The sequence below is a fragment of the Eleginops maclovinus genome, chromosome 11 (assembly GCF_036324505.1).
Source record: "Eleginops maclovinus isolate JMC-PN-2008 ecotype Puerto Natales chromosome 11, JC_Emac_rtc_rv5, whole genome shotgun sequence".
Lineage (NCBI taxonomy): Eukaryota > Metazoa > Chordata > Actinopteri > Perciformes > Eleginopidae > Eleginops > Eleginops maclovinus.
Window position 1 is genome coordinate 18,373,811 of NC_086359.1, and position 23,764 is coordinate 18,397,574.

At 39.0% G+C, this 23,764-nt stretch overlaps 1 protein-coding gene across 1 annotated transcript in view; it reads right to left on the reverse strand.

The window, feature by feature from the left end:
- Positions 1-23,090, reverse strand: part of fgf11b (fibroblast growth factor 11b) — a 39,139-nt gene extending 16,049 nt beyond the window's left edge. The window contains exons 1-3 of the mRNA XM_063895546.1: positions 22,149-23,090; positions 1,686-1,796; positions 239-342 (exon numbers count right to left, since the gene is read on the reverse strand). Coding sequence (XP_063751616.1) covers positions 239-342; positions 1,686-1,796; positions 22,149-22,341 — 408 coding nt within the window. The 5' untranslated portion in view covers positions 22,342-23,090. The remainder of the gene's footprint in view (positions 1-238; positions 343-1,685; positions 1,797-22,148) is intronic.
- Between the last annotated feature and the right edge of the window lie 674 nt (positions 23,091-23,764).

Here is a 23,764-nt window from a genome sequence, read left to right on the forward strand (position 1 = left end):
GGTCTCCTTGAGGATTCCATGTCAGTGGACAGGTAATAACTTTTTCCGTTGTGAAGATATCAGGCCAATTCGCAGTAAGACATGCCACATACTGTATATCCCAACCTGACATTACAAGCTGAACCCACAGCGCTCATAATTGGGTTTTACCTGGGATTTAGTGTCACAACAACATTTTTTGCGATCAAATGGAAATAGTTTCTTCTATGTACCTGTGACGGATCTGGGGCATACTTACCGAGGTATAGACGTATCCTTCACTATTCATGGCCAGGTATAATCCTGTCTTTGCCCCCTGGATTGCCACAATCCGCAGTCCAACCGGAATTAAGTTGAACTGTGCTGAATCGGGGAATAAAATAGGAGATAGATAGGGCACGACAAAGAGGGAGAGGGGAAAAAAGCGAAAGTCAGAGAGGATTGTGATATCAAAGTCTGCCTTTTTGTCTTTATTGTAATAGGCTGAATGGCCGCACCAACGCTGCTGCATGCTATATCTCTCTTAAGCTTAAATGCTGTGACTGCTCAGAATTCATGTTTATTCAAACAACAATATATCACCTTCACTATGCTTTGTATCTAAACCTTTGATGATAATAGAGAGCCAATAGGATATTTAGATATAGTATCTTTGTTGTGTGAACATATTAACAATAAAATAATGAATTCATCAGGAAATAAGGTACAGCAGGTTGTAGAATACATTTTACATTTCAAAGAAAAATGCCCTATTCCAACAACAATGTGAAAAAAGGGCCTGTGTCTGGAAGGTCAAACAGCTTAAAAACCAAACAAATGATACTACGGAAAGAACACTGCACAGTTTGTGGTCTGAAGCCCACAATTAGATTGCTAAAGGTCAGGAAGAACATTCACATCCTCTCAACGGTGGCAGTATGTCACTTAGAAGCACTTTAAAGTCAGACGGCAGCTTTTTGTGGTTTATGGACTTCAAATACAGTAGCAGATCCACTCAGTATATGGGATTTCAAAAGGAGTATAAGAATGGCTTTTATCCTTAAAAGCACATATGCGCAAGGACGCATGAAATTACTAAAGTTCGGCAGTTTGACAAGATGTTACTTCCTTTTATACGACAACAATAATAATACAAATTGGGATCATTTTGACATGAGCTCACAAAATCCAAACTTTTGCCAAGACTCCTCCGCCACAGGGGCTTTTATCACAGCGGGACTTTGATCCTGTTTCACTCGTTTTTTGGGGGATTGATTTACGTTTTAACCTACACCACGACCACGAGAAGAGACGTGAGGAAAATAATCAATAAAGCATAGTATCGCGATATGTTGCTTGCCGATATTGTATTGATACACGGACGCCAAGTATTAATATTTTATTATATAAACTATTCATATTGCAAATCCAAATTAAAGATTTTGGTAACACTTGCTTTTTCAATCCACTACACGGTGCTGAGCTTTTTCCTGTGCAGCCATGGTTAAAGTCAGTGGGTTTTGTTAGTCAAAACAAAGATGGAGTCAGCAGAGAAAGAAATCAGAAATCCATCATATCGCAATATATCGTATCGCAATACTTAGCATATCGTAAAATCGCAACACTACCGTATCGTGGCTTAAGTATCGCCTAAGTATCGCCATAGTATTGTATCGTGAGGACCCTGGTGATTCCCACCCCTAATAGACACACAGACACACACTCACAAAACAAGCTGCTTTCATCCCTTGTGCTGTCCATGGTCCCGTCAGGCTGCATCTGCAGGTAGTATCCATGTTGGCTGTATAGTCGAGTAACAATGCCTTTCAGCTGTGGCTCTGCAAGAGAAGCACAGGAAGTCCAAATGGCATTAGACCGGTGTACAGACGAGAGCAGAAATGACATTCACAGAACCTGGAAATAGAACGGTTTACTCAAACATTTCAGAGTTTCAAGACACCAACCACAGAGAAAGGAGTTTTACTATATTTCTGCTATATCTGAAATTCAAACATGGTTTATGTGTTTTATCTATACGTTTATTTTATTGGATTGCTTTAGGTTTGTACGAAAATGATGTACTCTTTGACATATCCAAGGGTTTTTAGGGTTTGGGTTAGCACGATAACACCGTGGATTGCCAAGCTTTATGAACTATATTATATAATTTTCACTTATGTAATACTTAGGTTTGCTATTCAATCCACAAAGACAAAATTACTGCAAAATATAGATATGTGTATTTAAAATTCTTGACTTAATAACAAAAGAATATTGGTTCCAAAGGTAATGTTCTGCCTCCAAATTTTCCCTATATGATTAACAAAAGCATTTTAAAAATCAAAGACGCATGAAAGACTTATTGGACATCAATGAAACGTCTTTAGGATGTTTTGACAGCAGATAAGATGCCGGGAAGAACAGATGATTGATCTCTGACATCATTACCATAATAAAGGAAGACTTCTCAACCTCTAAACACTTTGATGTACTACAAAAGAAAAGAATACAGCTATGTTGTTTTGTGTATAGGATGTTATAGGTTAGCGATATTTCCCTAGAGAAAGAGTTTAGGCTGGATAATAAGTGAATGGCCCAAGCTACATTGTTAGATTAATTCACCATCTGACAATAATTCTGTAGTTCAACTGATGAAGACAATGCATGTATAACTTAAGCAAAGACATCAGCACACTGGACTGCTACATGTGTTATTTATAGCCAGAGCTCGGGCCATCAAAGGGAGGAAGTCAAGTGAGAGAGTTAGTCTGTCTCCTGCTAAATAAATAAAATATATATAATCAAGGGAGCCGGGTGGTGGAGGAGAGGGTGGAGGGTGAACAGAGAGATTGAATGTTTCATGAGTGGAGTCCCTGCAGCCTACTTTACGTTCATTTAAGAAACAGACAGAGTCTTTGCAGCAGCTCTCAGGCATCACTAGTGCGCCCCTCAATTACACGAAGCACTCACACTGTGTCGAGGAAATTAAGTTCTCCTGAGTGGCTACTCCCAACAGCCAGGAGAACCCTGTACTGTCTGTCCCGTGACATGGCCTAAGAGCGTAATATGTAACAATTCCACATTCAAATGTCAAACAACTACCAGACTTATTTTATACAGACGCAGAAAAAATTAAGAGACCACTTCAGCATTATCATTTTCTCTTTATTATTTATGGGTTTGTCTTTGAGTTAAATGAGTTTTTTAATGTTTTTATTGTATTCTATAAACTACTGACAATTTTTCCCTGTGTTGGAATTCAACAAACACTGGAATGGCTGCCGTACATGTAGAGATAAAGATTTAAGAAAAACGTGGAGTCTTCTCTCAATTTTTTCAGGAGCTGTATATTTTCTGTCGTGTTGTGTACTTACACTATCCCAATTTTTTTTAGACATAACCAACACGCTTGTTTCATTTGGTCGCCTAGTAATGGCTGGGCATCCTCTTGAAAATGCGTCAGAGTTTTTTGCCACATTTTTTGCAATACACTTCTTGGAGATCTTGGTTGCTTTAAGGGGTGGCAATCACCAGGGTCCCCACGATACGATACTATCGCGATACGTAAGCCACAATACGATAGTATTTCGATTCTACGATATGCTACGTATTGCGATACGATACATTGCGATATATGATTCCACACCTTTTGATTGAAATGTGACTGGCGCATTTCTGATTTCTTTCTCCACTGACTCCATCTTTGTTTTGACTAACTTCCTGCCAATCTCACTGATTTTACCCATGGCCATGACCGCACAAGAAAAAGCTTAGCACCATCTAGTGGATTGAAAAAGCAACTGTTACCAAAAACATTAATTTGGATTTGCAATATTAATAGTTTATATTAAAAAATATCGATTATTGGCATCCACGTTTCGATACAATATTGCCACGCAAAGTATTGCAATACTATGCTGTATTGATTATTTCCCACCCCTAGTTGCTTTAACTGTATTAACTGGATACTATTTTTAGTCAACGGACGTCTGATCTTAAGTTATAGGATAAACAAGCTGAGCATACGTAGGCGAAAGATACACTTGATTATTTTTTATCAACGGGTTCATTTGTTTGGACCTAGTGAGAGTTGTGTAGGTAAGTGCATTCTAAGTAAGAAGTTAAAAAACCTGAGCAAACGTTAGTTGTTATTTTGCTGCCCCTCTGAATTTTCTTGCAAAACTGCATCAGGAAACACAGATTTTTTTTTTGCCTTTAATCGGATAGGACAGTGGAGAGTGACAGGAAAGTGGGAGAGAGAGTCGGGGTGGGATCCGGAAAGGACCACGGGTCAGGAATCAAACCCGGGTCACCGGCATACGGTGCAGGTGCCCCAGCCAGTTGCGCCACGGCTGGGGACAGGAAACACAAATTTTTACCGTGAAATTGCTTATTTTTAAATGTTTACCAGTTTCAATCACCTGGTCCATTTGTTTCTGAAGTTTAGGAGACTTAAAAACGTCACAAACGTTAAAAACTGAAGTTTCGAGAGACCCCTAGAGGTAAAGGACATATTGTACGCTTACAGCTCAGTGTTTTAGTCTGCGCAGTGAACTGATGCTCTCCTTCCATGCAGCTTTAATAAGGGCTATGAACCATGGTTGAAGGTGCAGTTCATGACAGTCTCTGGAGGACTAAGGGGCAATCAAGGGAGTCCCCCCTCTGCTAAACGTCATCCATGTCCTCACGCTCGATCCCCAGGGAGGGGGCCCAGGGCACTGCGCAATCCGCCTGTCTTCCTCAGAGTAGCACAGGAAGTGAGAGAGTGACAGAAGATGCAGGGAGGAGATCTGTAGGACTATTTCCCACAGGAAATGTGCCAGAGTTGAGGCATCAGTGAAACTGTGACCTACTCCCATTGTTACATGCAAGCATTTGCAGCACTCCCCCCATCCTCTCTCTTTCAAAGCTGCTTGTCAAAAAACATTTCAGTATCTCTAGTCCTGCACTTTCTTCTGTCTCTCTTCCCTTTTCCTTTTCATTGTCCTTTGAGCTGTGCACGCTTTCATCCCACCTAATAACATCATACATCATCCAATCAGAGCAGGGACTCCGCTCATTACTTTGTCCCCACAGATGCAAAACAGAGAGATGAGAGAATGTGATGGGAGGATCAGGGAGGAGAGAAGTGAGCAGAGGGAACACAGTGAGTGAGATGACACTGTCTTTTCATTAGGAGCATCGGCTGTATGTGCGTGAGAAGGGAAAAAAACACATTTGGACAAAACTTCAATTGACAGCTTGTGCAATATGGGTGCAATCAAAACTCCCATGCTTAGTGTCAGGGGCCGTAAAACTAATGTTTCACTTAGCAGAGCTGGCTCCTACTTCAGAATCTTCGTCCCAAACGCACAATAAATTCTCATACAGTGTAATGAAAGCTCCCAGCAAAAACTTTAACCGTTGTGTTTTACTGCAGCTGCATAAGAGATTCATAGATGATAAAACGGATAAAAACAACCCCCGTGGGCTAGTGCCATCTTATTACCATACAAATATTGCAACTTTGGTTTATTGAGGCCCAAAGTCATGATTTTATATTGTTGTGGTCTAGAAGCATTCATCTTTTTATTGTGGAGATATTGACAAAAAAGGAAGTGCACTTATGTTTTGCTACTGCGACATAATTATGAAGATGTTGTGGACATTTAGAACTCCAGGGTTCAATAACGGGGCATAATAAGGTTTTATTACCTTTATTGCTATGCAGTACTGCATAAGGAGTCAACTTGTTTTTAGGTCTTAGCACAATAAACAAAGCTGTATTCACCTGAACAACCAGGCTTTGTTTTACTGAAACAAAGCCATAGTAAACAAACATATGGCTATATATGAAGTTGTAAATATACGGCAAACCATTGTCGGCACCATTGATAGTATAGAGCAGGAACGACTGAGAATAGTACTAGTAATACAATAAAATAAACATTTTAAGTGAAGTGGACCAGTTTATGTTCAACCTCCCTGCCATCATCATGGAGGATGGAGCCCAGTACAACCAAACATTGATGACATCCTAGGCTAACCAACATGTTACAATAAACTCATGTTGAACCTAAATTACACTATAAAGGGGTTAAAGCTCTTACACACAAATGCAAACAACATCCAAGACCCCATATTAGCTACATGTTAATCACAAGGTAGCATACCTCCTAATTTTTTGTTCTCCTAATGCGAGAATAATTTAATAAATGAACGTCAATCTGTATTGTGGCAGACTTGAAACTAACCATTGAGTCAATAAACTCTTCAGGAAAATGTTTACAGAGGTAATAATTCAAGTAATTTTTTCATAGACATCTATACAATTGGACTTATTTTTGCTACCAGCTGAAGTGCCAACTGCTGGATATTAAAAACGCAGACCTAAGGAGCTACAACTTTTAAGACCCGGAGGTTGCGGCTTGCCTTCCTCTCCCTCATACCCCTTTTTTTCTGTCACTTGCTAATGTCTCTCCACGCTAACGTTAAGCTACTCAGTTTAATCAACACCGGAACCAGTCACGGTCCTCAGTCAAGGCGACCTAAAAAGGACTCAAGTCAACTTTCCTTCAAAAGACCTGTCTTCTGAGTAAAACACAAGCCATTACAGGTGTGAATAATAGATGTTAATACCATCCATAAGGCGGGTGGGGAGATGAGTTGCAGTGTATGTCACAAATGTGACAGATATTTCTAGAAGCCAGAATTATTTTTGAATGTCATAAGTAAAAAAACACATCTCAAACTGGGTCAAGGATCTACAGTATCTATAGTGGACACTGGTAATATATTAACCTTAAAAAAGTGAATACAAACTAAGTTATATTCAAATAATTGAAGCTTTTCTCCCCCCAGTCTTTTGAATTAGCTGTACAATTCCAAAGCTCTTATTTGGCTCTAATAGTTGAGTGCATCAACACAGCTTTTACCGACATGCAAATGAACAAAACTGTGCATAATCACAACACTGACTCCACTCAGTGTCATCAAGTAGCAGAGATGCACTACATCCCCATGCGTATCCTGCCAACTGCTCCCCTCTCACTGTTCTCCTGACAGCATCTGTCTGCATAATGTGCACACACACACATACGGACACACATTGTTCTGCCGTTCTTGTTAATTTTGCAGTAGGTTAGCATTAGGAGGGAATACATCAAGGCCTCAACAAACATGTCACAGTGTCTTTAGTAAAACGCTGCTTTTATCAAGATGGAACATGCCAAGGTCAGGTTTGTCTCTTGGGTCTTGAAGGAGTAACAGTTAAGTAAATACATGTCTTTTTTATAAACAAAAGCCAGAATAGAAAGCCTGTGTTTTCTTTGTTGTTGTTTTATTAACACATGCAATGTTTTTCTAACAGATACTTGAATGTGGTTTAGGATGTGTTCATGAACTGGATCACATCTTTTTTTATCTTTCAATCTGCTGCAGGGAATAAATGAAAGGGGTACTGGAGAGATTGTGCGTGACACTTAAAGTTACATTTGGGGAAAAGGGATGGCATGATATAGGATTTCATCTCGGAGTCGATTAAAAAATACTCAGAGTTGTTGATTGTGGTTATTTGTGGTGTGATATTTCTCTTTTTGTGTCTTTATATCTTGATGTCTATCGGAGGGATACCACATCTGTTTTGGCCAGGATAATTGTCACATGATTAATTTATCATCTTGTGCCTATTTTGGAACCCAAAAAAAGACAAAGGCTGGTCAAATTTGACGCAGCACAAGCCAAGGAATTCTTGACTTTTAGTCCCTAGTTTGGCATTCACTAACCTAGTCCTACTTTCCCTCACTTTAACAATGCAAATGGAGATCATTAAACCTCCCTTGCCTTCTATAAATCGTTCAAACCCCAAATCTTCAATTTGCAGTATCAAGCCCAGGCTGGGTTTTTTTCTATCCCAACTACAGAAAGCCCCTTCCAGAGCAAGTCTTTTTTTCACAGGGTTAGTAGTCTTCCTCGTGATAACTGAACTAAACTGCATGTGTAAATCACTGGAGTACCCTTTATAAGCAACTGTTGGTGTCCAACATACATACATTTGTACAGTTTTCCCTACCTTGGAGAAGTACACTGACAGACAGTGACAGCAGTCTACCTCTGGTTGGATTAGAGAAGCACACAGAGTTGTTTACAGGAGCAAAACGCTTGTGTTTGTATCACGAGGATGCGTAGCGTGCACATGCAGTCTCTAGTGCTCCACGGGGGTAAACAGAGGAGATGATAATTTGGAAAAATACTGACTCAAAGATCATGTTTAGATATTTGGGTATGGTAGGGCATACTTTTATTCAAACAGAACAAGCATATTTGAAATGGCAGGGGAACATGCAGTTTTATAAGACCATCATAAACCAAACTAATGGAAGGTTTGAGCATCTTTTAAAGTAGTGGTGGAAAGTTGGTGGAGTTGTAAATGCTTGTGACCCCTTTAAAAACATTGGCTAGTTTACCTTTTACTCTCTGAAAGCACAAACTTAGTTTTATAGATACAGTAGAAAAAGTAGTCAAAACTAAAGCAAACTCAACCAGTTTATTGTATTTCTTGTCTCTATCTTCGTTTCACTTTTGCTGTAACAATGTAAATTATGTTGGACTAATAAAGGTATTCTGATTTAAACTGTAAAATATAACTTACACATTGTTGAATAAGTATTAACAATGTAATAATATCATATAACAACATTCAGAGAGCAAAGTCCTCCACCAAGGCTCTTTCCATAAATGAAAAATAATGCATGTGTCCGTCCTTTGACCCGGATCACACATATTTTAAAAATTTAATAGGTTCTTCCTTGGCGCGATTTTTCACCCTTACACCTAATTTCATGAAAATAAAGTCAGGATTTTTTTTTGTTACTGTGCTGAAGAACAGACAACATCCTTGGCCGATGTAACAATAGATTTGTCACGGAAACCGTTCCTTAATAATCTTTCTATTGTTGTATTTTTAATTTTGAAACTTTAGTTACATTAAGCTGATATTACTTGAAACCAGACTGAGAGCAATTTTACAATGATGCATTGATACAAATTTGATAACTTTTCCACCAATTTTATGATGTACTTTAAAGTTTAAAGGCTGCATTTATTCTCATTGTCGACTAAAATGAAGATTATTTCCTTGATTTGGAGTCTATAGAAAGTCGGAAAAAAGTGAAAGATCCTAAAAAAAATCCTAACATGTCATGCATTGAAATTGCTTATCTCACTAACAGTCTCAACCCCAAAAGGACACAGAAAGTTTGGCATTTTGGCTTAAAATTACTAGAAGAGACTTTTGGATTATCAAAATAATTTCATATTTGAATTGTGTAAAAGTGTATGTCTTAGTTTATAAAATGTTTAACAAATTCAGAAGAGCTCAACTGACTTGACATTCATGTGACACACATTAAACACAGTTAACTCCCATGTCAAATGCAGTGATTGTAATAGTAAGTAAAACCTTTTTTTCTTTGTCTCTTATCTTAATAATTGTCCTTGATGATGTTGCAATTGGAGCTACTGTTACTTTCGGTGTGCACCCTCATACCAGATCATGCAGATTTCCCCCTGCAATGTTAAATTAATGCCAGAAAACAATATTTCTGTTCTTAAAAAACTGTATAACTACTCCAAAAATATGAAAATCGTGTCAAATGGACCGCCAGACTAGACAGCTTTGTTTTTACAGAGCTCCTATGGCGCCTTCTTGTATACGAGCGCCATGTTCTCACGAGAATTGTTGTATCTTATATACGAGATCAGTGCCACAGTATGGCCCTCATACTATGTTTTTCTTGAAGAAACCCTGGTATTGTGTCGTACTGTATCGTGTCGATTCGTACCACAATGTGGAAATGGTCTCCTTTGAGGAATTGTAAATGAAGTCGTGTTTCAGGACAAGCTTTTTTTTCTATGCATGAAAATAAGATGATTCTAAGGACTAATGACCAAACAGGAAATATGCTGACATTAAAAGTGTGGTGGGAAATTAAAGCTGTTGTTGAGTAAGGGAAATGTTCTCCTGTGGACGTTACATTTTGATCGTTTCTATACAATAAATGGACAACCACACAAACTGCTCTCGTGAGCCCATTGAGACTGCACATAAGCATGATTAATCCAACCATATGCATCTTATCCGGTGTCAGTCATACTGTGAGGTGAATCCCTGTTCTGTAGTTAAAGAACAGCAGGGGGGCTGCTCTCCATCTTTCATGGTGAGCACACCTACATCTGCCTTGCAAAGCTTTCACTTGCTATGCCAGGAACACAACCTGCAGCCTCCACTGTCCTGGGTATTTCCCATGGAGAGGAGGCCTACATCACTCCTGGGACACGTGTGGGCTTGAGTGACAGAAAACATTGGCTGATCCAGGTCAGTGGAGTGTGGGTCAGAGCGAGCTCGCTGTCTGTTTATGTACATCAGCACACAGGTGTTGTCAGCACACCCGCCAGCATGTTGACTCATCAGAAGGCCCATTTCCAAGCGACCTCTCCGCACAACCAGGGAAAATATGACTTGCAGTTGAAAAGCAAGTGAGAGTGCCTTAAGGGATGTGGCTTTAGAATAAACTGTACACATATATATATATATATATATATATATATATGCACTATAAGTCAAAGTCGAATTTCATTCTGCTTGCATTATCACATTTTATTGCAGGCACTGTGATGTTGCTGTTTAAGTAACAACAATCTTTAAGACACCTTTTTTAAAACATCAGTCAGATTTTGCTGCGTTTCCAACTAATGGAAAGAAAAAATCCATGAAAGACATAAACATTTTTTGTGACTTCTTTTAGAAAACATTAGAGGCTTGATTTGCATATTTTATTTGTAACAACATGGTGAAACTGTTGACAGATTTATGTTCCGACAAAGAGATAAACAAACCCTCTTATATGTCAATTAAATGAAACAATCATTTTTGAACCTTGCTTTAGCTAATGTTTATATTTAATTTTTTTATGCAAATTCCCACAATTTAAACAGGATAATGCCTCATTGGAATATTTTAGCAGACAGTTTTGGAAAACGTGTTCTACAGAAAATGACTGTCTTAATATAAGCTATCAACTGGGAAGGTTTCATGGTGATATCTATTAGTTAATATCTTCCCATATTCCTCTTATCTTTAAATGATTTATGGAAATATAAATGGAGGATTTAAATGGAATCAACCTTTTTCGTCACATATATACACAGCACCAAAAATGGAAATGTAGACTCCACATTTAACCCATGCATTAGTAGCAGTGGGCTGTGTGGGTGATCTGCCCAAGAGGTGTACTGTCACCTCTCAAAGTACCTGTTTACACTCCATACTTGTTCCACTCGGGGACTAGATTCTGGTTTTGCTTGTTGGGAGAGGAATTACATCTGCAACTTTTAGACGGAGGTAAACAGATTATTTAATAAGTGGTCCGAGTTTTGCAAAAGCGGGAGAGACTATAAAGCATTTTGTTTATTACATTGCATTTGCCTCTAGTCCCAGCAGTTCCCGGGCAACACAGGGATGCCCCCTCATCAATTTACATTCAGCACTGATAATCATTTTGAAAATCACCTGGGGGAGAACGGAGCCGGGTGTAACATTGAAATCATTCGCACCGCAATTATGTGTGTGTCTGTATAAATGAGGTCAATGCACATAAGAACCCAAGGTAATCACTTCATGCATCACGGCTGCCATCAAGGACACTTAAAACCCTTCGCCGCCATGTAATTTCCCTGAGAAGTAAGCAGTGGTCGAGCTTTATCGCCATTCGGCCTAGTGTATGGCTCGGTGTTGCTTATCATTACACTAATGTATTTATCTGGTATGATGTGAGCCCGGTATGTGGAGCTCATCCTGATAAGGGGTGGAGGTAATTACTGAAGGCCTGCATGACTGAGCAGCCAAGGGCATTTCTTCTTCTTCTGCGCCACACAACAGGGGTTTTCCTCCACTTGTATTTCCAGGACTCCCTGACTTTCCCCTCTCCCTCCTTATCACACTTTCACTTTGAGCTGCTCTCCCCCTTTGAGTATGTATGCATGGATACGGTACACGTGTGTCTGCATGATACATGTGCCTGTGAAGAACATATATGCAGGAAAAAGGGAGTGTGTCTCTTGTGTAGTGTTAGATTCCGCTTCTAATAAAAGGAGAACATGGTTCTTCCTCTTTTTTCTTTTCCTTTTTCTAAACTGGGCCATGAGCTACAGTGCTGCTAGTACTGTAATTATCAACCTTGTGGGAAGATAGAGCGGGATAGAAGGAGAGGAGCGAAGGAGAGATGCAGTCGTAGAAGCTGGTTAAGGCGAGACCCTACAGGCAGCAAATATTGTGTTACTTGCACTGCACAATTTTGGGATTTTAGGCTATTTTCTTTCAGAGTAGTGGAAAGAAAGCATCCAAAGTACACATTTGAGTGTTGATTTTACTACACTTTATGTTTATGTGTCGGTAGATTTCTCATACGTTATCCAAGAGTTAGCATTAGCGATGCATATTTAAACACAAAATTTAAGAAAAAAAACTTGTATTACAGGATAAAAATTAAAGTTTTACTCTAAATTCTCAATTAGAGAAGCTTAATGGTAATACATTCTCTAAAAATATAAATATATATATATATATATATATATATATATATATGTATATTGTTTTTTACCTGTAGTTGTATAGATCTAATGGAATACAGAATTTGTTTTCTCATCCCAGAAATCATTTCTTCAGTTGCACTTCTTATTCTGAAGATTGAAATGTTCATAAACCATTCATAACCAGATTTTGTTATGATTTGATTCCTAAAAATGTTTTATGGCTGTCTAAAATGTCAACAAAATAAAACAAAAATGTTGGACCTGGCTTTATCCAATGCTCAGACTTCTGATCCAGAAATGCATGCAAATTGGCCTTATTTGCATATCTAAACTTAACATTTGAAGTACTTTGAAATCAAAAGATAATTGTTTTAAGGCAAATAATCCATAGTAGTAATATCATGGTGATATCTACTGTATTAGTAAATCCTATTCCCCTGGAGTGTCTCTCTTTAACAACATGGAGGCAAGACTGAGGAATGCTTGTCCCGAAATAAGAGGGAAGGACAGCAAGACAGAAGGAAAAGGGCAATGACGGAAACAACGATACAGAGTGTGACAAGCGTGAGTCGTAGGGTGAGGAGATGGGGGGAGACAGGCTGAAAACGGATGTTGTAGATGAGAGTGAAGATAGATAACCCTTTGGGGGAGAGGTTAAAGAGGGAATAGGAATGAATGAGGTGTATCCCATCACCTGCAGCCCCAACAATGGCCTCTTGATTCAAAACCGAGGCACCATAAATCATTCCATGTGACAATGGCAGCAGTCCACCTAAGTGAGACAGAGTTATTTCTGCTTATTAATGGTGCTGACAGGATCTTGTCAAACACGAGCAGAGGCAAATAGGACTCGCGCTGCTTCCCTGACACACATTCAATATTCACATATGTGCCTCATTAGCATTATGACAGGTGCATATCAGTGACAGTTAACAACATGATCAGCAAAGGGAGAGTCACTATGATGTGTTGCAGCCTCGCCGATTCTTTCATAACATTATAGCAAAACTTAAGTTGAATTATCCAGGTTAAAATCACCCTCTTACTTAAAGGAAGGCTCCACACTGAAAAAACTGAAAAATTTACTTAATTAATTACTAAAAATGTATGAGGTAAGTTGAAAGCAATAATATTAATTTGAAACCAATTTTTAGTTTTATTCAAACTTAATATAATTGCTCTCAACTAACCTGATACAGTTATGTGAATCTCGTTGACATAATACATTTAATTAAAGTCAATGTTTCAGTTTTTTTTAAGTGCGCACCACCCATCACCTTTCCTTTTTCCCCATGGAGCCTCCAGCAAGGACACAAATAGGCACTTTAATATATGCAGAACAAACAAACACAAACATTCCTCTGCACTCCCACAGGGGTCCAGACCTCTGTCAGATCGCGTGATGATCACACAAGTAAACAAACAAGTGAGCTAAACAGCACCGCAATGGACAACAAAGGGATTCGCAGAAGTTGCATTGATTTGCTTGCCGAAACACTTTGATATAGCCCTTACACAGTGCTTTTCCCACGCACACGAGTAGAGACGCTGAGGAGCAGCTCTGCACGGGAAGAAGGAAATCCATTGTAGATTTTAAGGGAAAAACAGTGGCTGAGATTAAGTTTAGCTGACAGTTTGCATACTCACGCAGCTGCATGCAAACATACAGACACAGAGAAACATCAACTTAAAAGTTAGCCTTTATTGTTCTTAATTAACTTTCTTTACTGACTTAAATAATCAGTGCGTGCCTCCCGTTTGGTGCAGGAAGCAGCAAACAGAAGTTGAAAGGATAAACGCTAACAGATATAGATTAAAGCTGAATATTTTGTGAATTTAGAACAAATTTACAACTCGCCTTTTTCAATTACTGTTGACTTTCTGGAGTTATTGGGATCAATCCTATAAAACCACCACTCCAATATAAGTCTACACAGTATATTACAAATGCATACATGCATGCTATTAAGTAAAGCACAGGTTTTCCCAAAAACTTTACATTTCAAAATGTTTTTTAGACAGTATTTTCAAAAGTAGTATTTGCGGTAGTGAGCTTCTTGCTCATGTGCTCAGACATGAATGTGTTACTTCTCGAACAGATTAGTCACTGTCACTTCCTGTCCTCAGACTACCAGAGGCAGGGTCATCCTTCGGGGCAGCCTTCTGGGCAGCTGTGGTATGAAACCTGGTCCGGTGCCAGTCTCGAGTACTCTATTTGTTCTGTTGACCTCACTGTGAGTACGGCCCTGCTTTTATCCTAACAAGTCTGAACTCTTAAGGTCATCACATGTATATGCCAAGAAAATCTATATTAGCTGCAATTTCTCATTGTTCTTCTTTCAATGAGAGATATCCAAGCTGTCTGCTTTGTAAAATAAATGAGAAAAAAACAAGGCAAAGACTAGAATCTAGACCTCACAGGTTATTGCAAGTGAAGCTTAGGGGAAGCCTCAGGTTAACAGTTGTTAAGGAGAACATGTCACAACTAACTACCACTATATTGTTGGTTTTTCTGTCAGCAGTATAACAACTGGACCAATTTTTTATTACATTTGGATGAAGAGCCCTGCAGGGACCAAGGGGGAACCCATTACATTTAGGTGCAGATTGGAATCATGGGGTAGGTCTAGAGATTAGGTTTGACTTTTGTCAAGATATTGAAATTGTGAAGCTTCGATGTGGTATCCTGACTAGGAAAATTCACAGAAAAAAAGCTATGAAGGTGTTGTTAAGCAACTATGAGAGAGAAATACAACACATCGTCTTTGTAGCGTCTGTGTTATTATGACATTCAATTTAAATCTCATGAATACACCAAATTTGGAAGAACAACTTCCCATCTCGGTAAACGGGACAATCCTAGGAGAACATGAATAAACCGTTGGCTTTGGCGGCAGTCTGCGCTCTGAGTGCCATTCTAGATATAAAAAAGTGCTTATTATTTGGCATTAGGGGAATGTGACGTGTAACGATGCACTCAGGCCTCTCTTTCGGAACAGATCTTGATCTCAAGGAGATGACCTGATTAACTAAGGTTATATTTGATGGACACCAGTTATGGGTGATAACAATGATAACTGAATTTTGCCAATTTCAACACTTGTCAAGTGATATTTTAATCTCTGCTATATCAGTAAATAAAATAATTAGATGTTTGACATGACTTCCTAATACTATGGGTACACAAGGACATGTGTTATTTCTTATTGAAGGACTCTCATGCTGTACATCTCCCATCCATGCCCTTCGTCCTCTCACTTCTTCTCCACTTCTCCTTCTCCTTGTCTTCTCATCATTACCTCTATAGGTGTCCTCCATCCTCACTGTCTTTCTCTTGTTAGAGGTAAATTCAATCTGTCCTTGTCAGCTTTAATCAAAGCACCCACAGATTCAATTTAGCAGTATGTGTGGGAGGTTAAGGTGGTATCTCTTCAGGACTAAAGGAATCAAAAGGGTGCTCTTTGTACACACATCCCTCCGCCTTCTCACTTTGAATAAGACTTAAAGCCATTGTCAACAGCCTCTCTATAGCTCAATATCTTTTCACAAGCAAACTCCAAACCCTTACTGCAGTAATACTTTATTTGTCTGATAAGAATTTGCAATCATGAGACATTAAATTAGATAATCCTTCAAAATGAAAAGAAATACATAAAAAAAAACGATATCTCTAGATGATTTTTACTTTATATAAAACGCTATTTCATTTTGGTTTAATCTATTGGGTACATCTTAGAGGAAGTTTAAAGGATTAACTAGATCTCCTTCTACTAAGGAACAGATGTGTTCCCATCCTTGTGATTTGGTACAGGATACTGTATTTAAGTTCCCTCTGATGAAGTGAGGGTTGTTCAAAGCTGAAAATCCCCCGGAATTGGATGACCGCAACAGCAATCAACCAGTAATCTTTTGTTTGTGTTGTGTAGATGCTGACAAACAGAAAGCTTTTCTGGGAGATCTCTCAAATTTAGATTAAGGCCGGATATTGTCAGCCCTACAGGCACTTGTATTGTTTATTTTTCTTAAACTCTTTATTTTTCAATCAACATTATGGTTCTCTTTCTGATTTTGGTTGGTAAGATAAGAGCCAAGAGAGTACCAAAGGAGAGTTACAAACATTGTAAATAAACAGTTTAAGTAATAGTATCATTTAAGGAACATTTAGGCATTATAGTCATACAGTTACATTTTTATATGGTAATGTTTTGCACTCAGCACATGGTTATGGTTAAAGATATGACATGCATAGTTTAAAAAATGTTTTAACCAAAGAGCTTTTGCTGCCTCAAATCCCCTTCAAACTTGTTTAGCTTTTACATAATTATTTAACAGTCTAACCTTTTTAGTAAGTAAGAATCAAATAAAGGGTTTGGAGAAAAAAACATCCTGATTAGAACTTGGGGTAAGGGTTGAATGACAGTGTCCTGGCAACATTAGCATGAGCCCACAGTCATCAAATTATTGATACAGATGTTGCTAAATTATCCTTTTTTGCATGGAAGAATTCACAATCTCATTCTCCCTTGTTAGCCCTGACCAATTCAAACCCCTCAGTAGTTTTGGGACAAACAAATAGAAAATATAGAACTCTTTTATGTGACATTACCGAAGCTGTTTTGACAGGACATTTGGTCTCAATGATGGAGTCTGTTGCGTATTATTAAACCACCACCATACTGCAACAACACTTTTTTCTTGACATTACCCGGAGGAGTTATACAGGAGAACTCAAATGTTGGAATCATTCAGACCAGAACGACAAACAGACTTTAGCTCTCTAATATGAATTATCTGTATTGTCCGATTGAGCCCAAGACTCGGGCATTCACAGTGTTGGGCGGTTGATAACGTCTCTATCACGGCTGCTGTTGAACCCCAAAGAAAACAGACATCCAACTGTAGAGACGATGAAGTTCAGGAATTGTTGGGTTTTTGCCCACTCCGAAATGCTCATGGCAAATTCAGGAAACGGCAAAAGAGTTGTTGTATTTACCAAATTCAGGTTTCTTGACCGTGATGTAAATCTGCGACAAGTTTTGCCTCCGGCGAGCTCTACCCAGGCTCCCCCCTTCTCTAAACAAAAAGCTTAAAACCATTAGTTTATATGAGAAAATGGCTGCCTGATAATCTAGTTTTGGTTATTATTGTCAAGCTGGCACACGTTTATAGACCCATAGATGTAATCTATTTTTATTCATGCAACTGTACCGACATGATCCCCCCACCGAACCTTTAAATAACCAACCAACTAAAGCATCTCAAACAAAACAAAGGGAAAATGTTGTCCTTCATAGCCAGTTATTAAACAGGAGAAGGACTTTCTGTTTTGCAGTGACAGTTCACATCCAGCCCCATGGCTTCCCATCTCATGATCTTCTCCCCATGCTGGCTCTATGATATTCGGATTCAAAGCTCTTTTGAATCCCACCTACATACCCTTTAATCTCAACTGCTATCTTTCCCTACCATCTCTTGCTGAATTTTAGATTTTCTCTTTATCCGTGTCCACCCCCCTCATTTCCACCCACCTCCACCTTTTGATACAAATGTTTAATCTTTAAACCTCTGTTCATCGCGACAGACTGGCCCTCCCTCTCTGTCTCCGTCTCTTCCTCTGTCTCTCTCTCTGACCCCTGTCACAGTCAGTAAAGTTCTGATGAGAAGCTACCCAACACTGCATTGTCTGATCAGGTGTTGTCGAGTAAGCGAGTTTGCAGGCCCCGATCTCTTGGGGTCAGCTTAATGCTATCCTCTGCTGGATCTCTCCTTGTAACCTGGTCTGCCGCTCGCCAGCCAGGGGCCTACATTTGTGCTCCAACTGTCGACTGGGCCAACATACTACAGCTCACCTCCATGCCAATGCTACAGGATGTCTATGTCTGCACTATATTTGCATACATTAGTTTTCTAATGAATCAGCTAATAGTGTTGCTATTTTTAACTCATATTTGTATTTCTGCGGCCTATTGACATTTCCTTTTCTAAATGAGTCTTTGCATCATACATCAGGCAGACTTTGGACTTAAATACCTTCTTATCATTTCCATGCACACATGTTTGTGCTAAGATTGCTCATTTTAGCTAACTTAGAGACGGCTTCTAAAGTTGATACACAGGGGCGAACAGCTCGATATCCCTCCCTTTTCAAGTCAGATTCCACCTTGAAAAAGCTAAGAGGGTGATTATTGATTAACCACTATACATTAATGAGCTGAATTGATCTGAAAAGAGGGCAACAGTGCAGGTCACTGACAGGGAGAGTTTTTTCATTGGTCAGGCCAGCCCCTAAAGAGGGTTACTTGTGTGGGGACAGAACAGGACACTATAGAAGAGGATGATGAACAGGAAAAAATCAGATTATGGTTTGTCATGGATTTCATCCAGTGTAAGCTTTGTGCCAACAACTTGTATAAGCAGCAGGGTTTATGTCCTTTGCTATCATTTCAGTAGCTGTGTGTTTCATGGTTGTTTCAAATATAGCCTGTGTGCTTGTGTTTTGCTAATATGACAGCTGAGAAAAAAACGTTCCCTTAAAATATTCACTTGTTTAAACGACAAATGTGTATTATATGCACTTGTGTTGTGAACTAATCCCTACGCTTTTTCAAACTCAGAGATTTTTAATACCTGGCATACGGTATTGATCTGTCGAAAGTGGTCTTCAAGCCTCAAGTTTGGATCTGTCTTTGGTTTTCCCGTCACCTTCTTGTTTTTTTATCAGAAGTGAAACGAGAGAGTTGAGCTAAGCAAATTGCTGAATAACACCTGGAGGCAATCAAAGTCCTACCGATAACTTAAAGACCTGAAAACACACTACGAAAGGGGTAAAATTCTAAAACTAAAAGACTGAGAGCACCGAGACCAGACAACTCCATGATAGTGACCTGTCAATCACAAAGTAGCCACACCCTAAAGCATACTGCTGAATATGTCTATTGATTCTCAATGGGACCGTTATTTATAAAATGAATATGTTGTATTGAAGAATACCTGAAACTTGCAATTTAGACCATAAACTCATTGGGAACATGTTTACCGTGTTAATTAATACGGTGAGTTAGGCCATTTTTTCATAGACTTCTATACAGTTGCCTTTTCTTCCCCCTGCTGGCCACTAGAAGGAATGCTGGTTTAAGGCACTTCCGAATTGGCTTCACTGTAAAGACTTTCATGGTCCATGGTGACCTTCAGCACTAGCAACATCGACCAGTCAACATTTTTTTTTTTTTAGAATATTATGTCCTGGAAACTTATAGAATATCAGTGGTAAACATGTAGGGAAAGAGCCTTCTCATTTTACAGTTTCAACAAGTTAATAATATTTTGGCATTTTCAGTAAGATTAGATACTTGTACTTTGTTTTTTTACATTTCATTTTAGTTGCACTATAATATACTGTATATTAAACTAACATTCGACTATTTAACCATGGTCTACAGTCAGCCTCTTGGCCACTGCAAAACCAGATGAACATCTGCTAATATTATATAAACAACTTACAGCCATTTTTATAATAAAAAAAGGGATTTTCAAGGCAACATGAAACATATGCAAGGATTGGTCCAAATATCTTCTCAAAGTAATATTATTAGATATAGTTATAATTATTTTGTCACATTTGAAAAAAACTGAAATGTGGGTTGTCGCTTAAAGACCTGGACTTTCATACTACTTGTTAGTTCAGCAGGATGCTATTTTCCTTCAATGATAGCATTAAATACATCCATTGAGCCCATGTGTAAGTTTGCATAAATTACACAAATGGCACTTAATAAGCAAAACTTTCCTGACGGATATCAGGTGAAGATTTCTGCTTTCCTCACATAAAATACAATCTTCTCTACATCTGGTACCTCTACAGCACTTGAGTCTTTTCTTCTTGTTTTTGTACTACAATGTTTTTTGAAGCATAGGAGACATATGTGAACACAGTGGTGCAGAATGAAATGAAAGTAATCATCAAGCACAAAGCTCTGCTCATTCCTCATCATTCTCACGTTCAATCTGCTTGTATGCAGTCTTTAGCTCCGGGGGTTGAAAACACTGTTTCTTCCCCAATCAGCCATAAAAGTGTGCCACACTCTGGATGAAGGATTTTTGTTCTGTGACATTTTGATAATATGCATAATTCAGCCTAAACATACTACACTTACTAATTGTGCATGAATAAGGCAAAACATTTCTCCGCCATGAATTCAATAATTCAGCATTCTATCAGTCACACCAAAGGAGTGAAGAAAACTGCTCAAACAAATCAAGAAATGATTCTCGTTATCCCGGAAAAAAAGCAGTTATGGAAAATGTTACAAAGGGGTTACAATATTAAGAAATTAAACCAAAAAGTTGACTACTTTAAATTGTTAACCTGCATGTATCCTTTTTGAGTAGAATAATAGAAGAACAAAGCAACACAAGAACCTGCAAGCACTACATCAAAGAGATTCTACACTTTCAATTGTCCTAATTTGTGTAATGGCACATTTTTCTTTTCCATTGACAAGATGGAAATCAATGTTGGCAAAGCATCACTTAATTAATCATTCAAAGCTTCCAAAGAAAAAGTACAACAGAATATTGAAAGTTATCCAGCACAGGAATATTTGTGTACACATTTGTTTGTGTGGCACTACTGTAGAATAAGTGAGCTCAGTTTACTAGAATGAGCTTTCTTTGTAATGTTAGTATCAAAATGATGTGTTTTGTGAGTTTTTTTAAGTACACATTTATGGCCAGAGCAATGACCAATCCAACAATTTTGTGATTCATCCAAACAATCAAAATCAACCTTTGGAATTTACAACCCACATTTTGTCAGTGCAGATGTCTGTCATATACTGCATACATTCAATAGACAAATTCAAAACAAAACTATTAACCTCTACCTAACTAGTCAGTTGTGTTCATGTACATTTGTTTACATTTCTAGAAAATCCCATCCCACGTAGCATGATTACATTATCTGCAAATGTATTTAACCATAAGAAGCCCATGTGGTAATTTGTAACAGATACATGTATGAACAGATACGTTTGTCATTAAATCCACCATGTGCAGAGGTGCAGAAATCAAGGAATGCCAACAACTGTTGTGATATTTATTATCTAACATCGCAATTTATTGTTCCTGTGGGCTGGGATGTTTTGGAATGCTAATGCAGTGTTCGTTGCGTGGAAAGTAATTTCAGCTGAGTTTATTGAACAACAGTGTATCACACAGGTGAAGCAACAATAATAGGCTGGACAGTTAACCAGTGCTACTGTGAAACCATCAGGATTTCTGAGCTATGACTGCAACATAAATTAAAGGTGAATCTAGGGTGAAGTGATGAAGCTGTCGTGCTGGTTGATTCCTTGTGAAAGGGTTTTTTTGATACAATTTTGATCTGCTATATGTATGAATATATGTGACTAAGCTCTCTGGAAGGTTTTTGAGCCTTTGACTCTTTCAAGTAAAATAGCTAGCATTTTTTATTTATTTAATTAAATTGTAAAAATGTAATGATCATTTGCTCAATCTTACGTAACAAATAAATAAAAAAATGAAACCTTCATTTCTAGCCAGATATGCCAACATATGAGGGAGAAAAAGGGAAGAGCAGAGGAACCGTAGCATTGACTCACCCGGTCTTTTCTCGTTTCGACTCTTTCGACCCCCACATAGTCGTACTTTGGAGATCAAGACCAGGATCTGTTTCTGGCACAGGGACTTGTTGCTCTTAGGACAGGGCTTCCGCTTGTTGGCTACCGGTCGGTTGGTTGGGTCCTCCTTGACAGCCCGTTTCTGTCTAATGAGAGAACTGGCGAGAGCTGCCATCTTCCCCCCCTCTCACCTTGGGGAGGGGGGTTTGTTTTCCTTCCCAGTACCCCCTTTTTGCTCGTTCGGCTTTTGCTTTCCTCAAAAAAAACTAGAGTAGGACAGACGGTTTAGAGAAGCCCCCACAGGGGAGATCTGCTGTCTAAGTGGGTTAACAGGGAAGAGTTTAGTTTAAGGGTTCCCTTGGAGAGGGAATAACTGGAAGATGTGTAAGTTCACCTGCAGTCGGATGTAAAGCCAACCAAAAAATGTCACACTATCAGAGCACACAAAAAAGTGCAACAGTCACATTTTCAGTTTTAAAAATAACAGAAAATCCAACGTTAGAATTAAAAAAGGGGAAGACGGAGACATATTGCTACCCCTCTTCCCCACTCATCTTCGCATTAAAATGGCCAAGTAAAAAACAAATGTATATAGCAAAAAAAACTACTTGACTAGACAACACCACAGAGAAGGAGCCTAATTTGTTTTACATATAAAAACACTTTTACTGAAGAAAAGTGAGAACATTTTGGATGCTAGGAAGCTCTTAAAAGCACGAGAAAAATCTAACTGTTTGTCACCGTATGTGCAGTCCATGGAGGTCCAACTTTGCCTCATATTTAAATGTGGCAGCGGGGAATAACAAGGCGAGAGTCGGAGCGGTAATCCAGCCGACTTAAATCCAGAGGTGGAACAGCAGGCGGGACGTTGACGGTCTTGGTGGGAATGTTGCCTGGAACGCAGCGGAGACATGGACACAGACAGACAAGAGATTCCTCATCTGCGATGGCACGCTCCTTTCCCACAGTCCTCACCGAACCCCCCTCCCTCTTCCTCCTCCTCCTCCTCCCCCTCCTCCGCCTCCCATCCAAAGTCAGCGAGTGGTTGTGAGAGTATGTGTGCGTGAATTCCAGCAGCCACCATCAGTAGAGGTGACATTCATGAGAGAGAGAGAGTGAGCAAAAGAGAGCCAGAGAAGGAGAGGGAGGGAGGAAGGGAGGGAGGGAAGTAGAGGCTGTGATGTGTGAGAATGAGCTTGACTGGGCGAGGGAATGGGTGAGAGACACCGCTCGCAGAGGCTACAATTTTTATTTTCCAACAAGAAAAAAAAAAGAAAGAATTCAATCATTTTGACTGCCCCACTGAAAGAGACAGTGCCAGGGGGAGAGACAGGGAGGAAAGGGGGGAGAGTGCATATTGTGACAGTTCTCTGTCTCCTTGAGAGGAACAGCATCACCATGTTACATGTACACACACACTCACACACATCAGCATATTTTGTAGTAGAGTCTTCCCTGCTGTATAATTGTCTCACTATCTATTCTTCTCCCACCCCCACCCCTCCCTGCTTGTACAGTAGTAACCTCAACAGTTTGTCGGTGATTTGTTTCCTTAAGCTCTACATATGAAATGGGAGGCAAAAAAAAAAAAAAAGTGA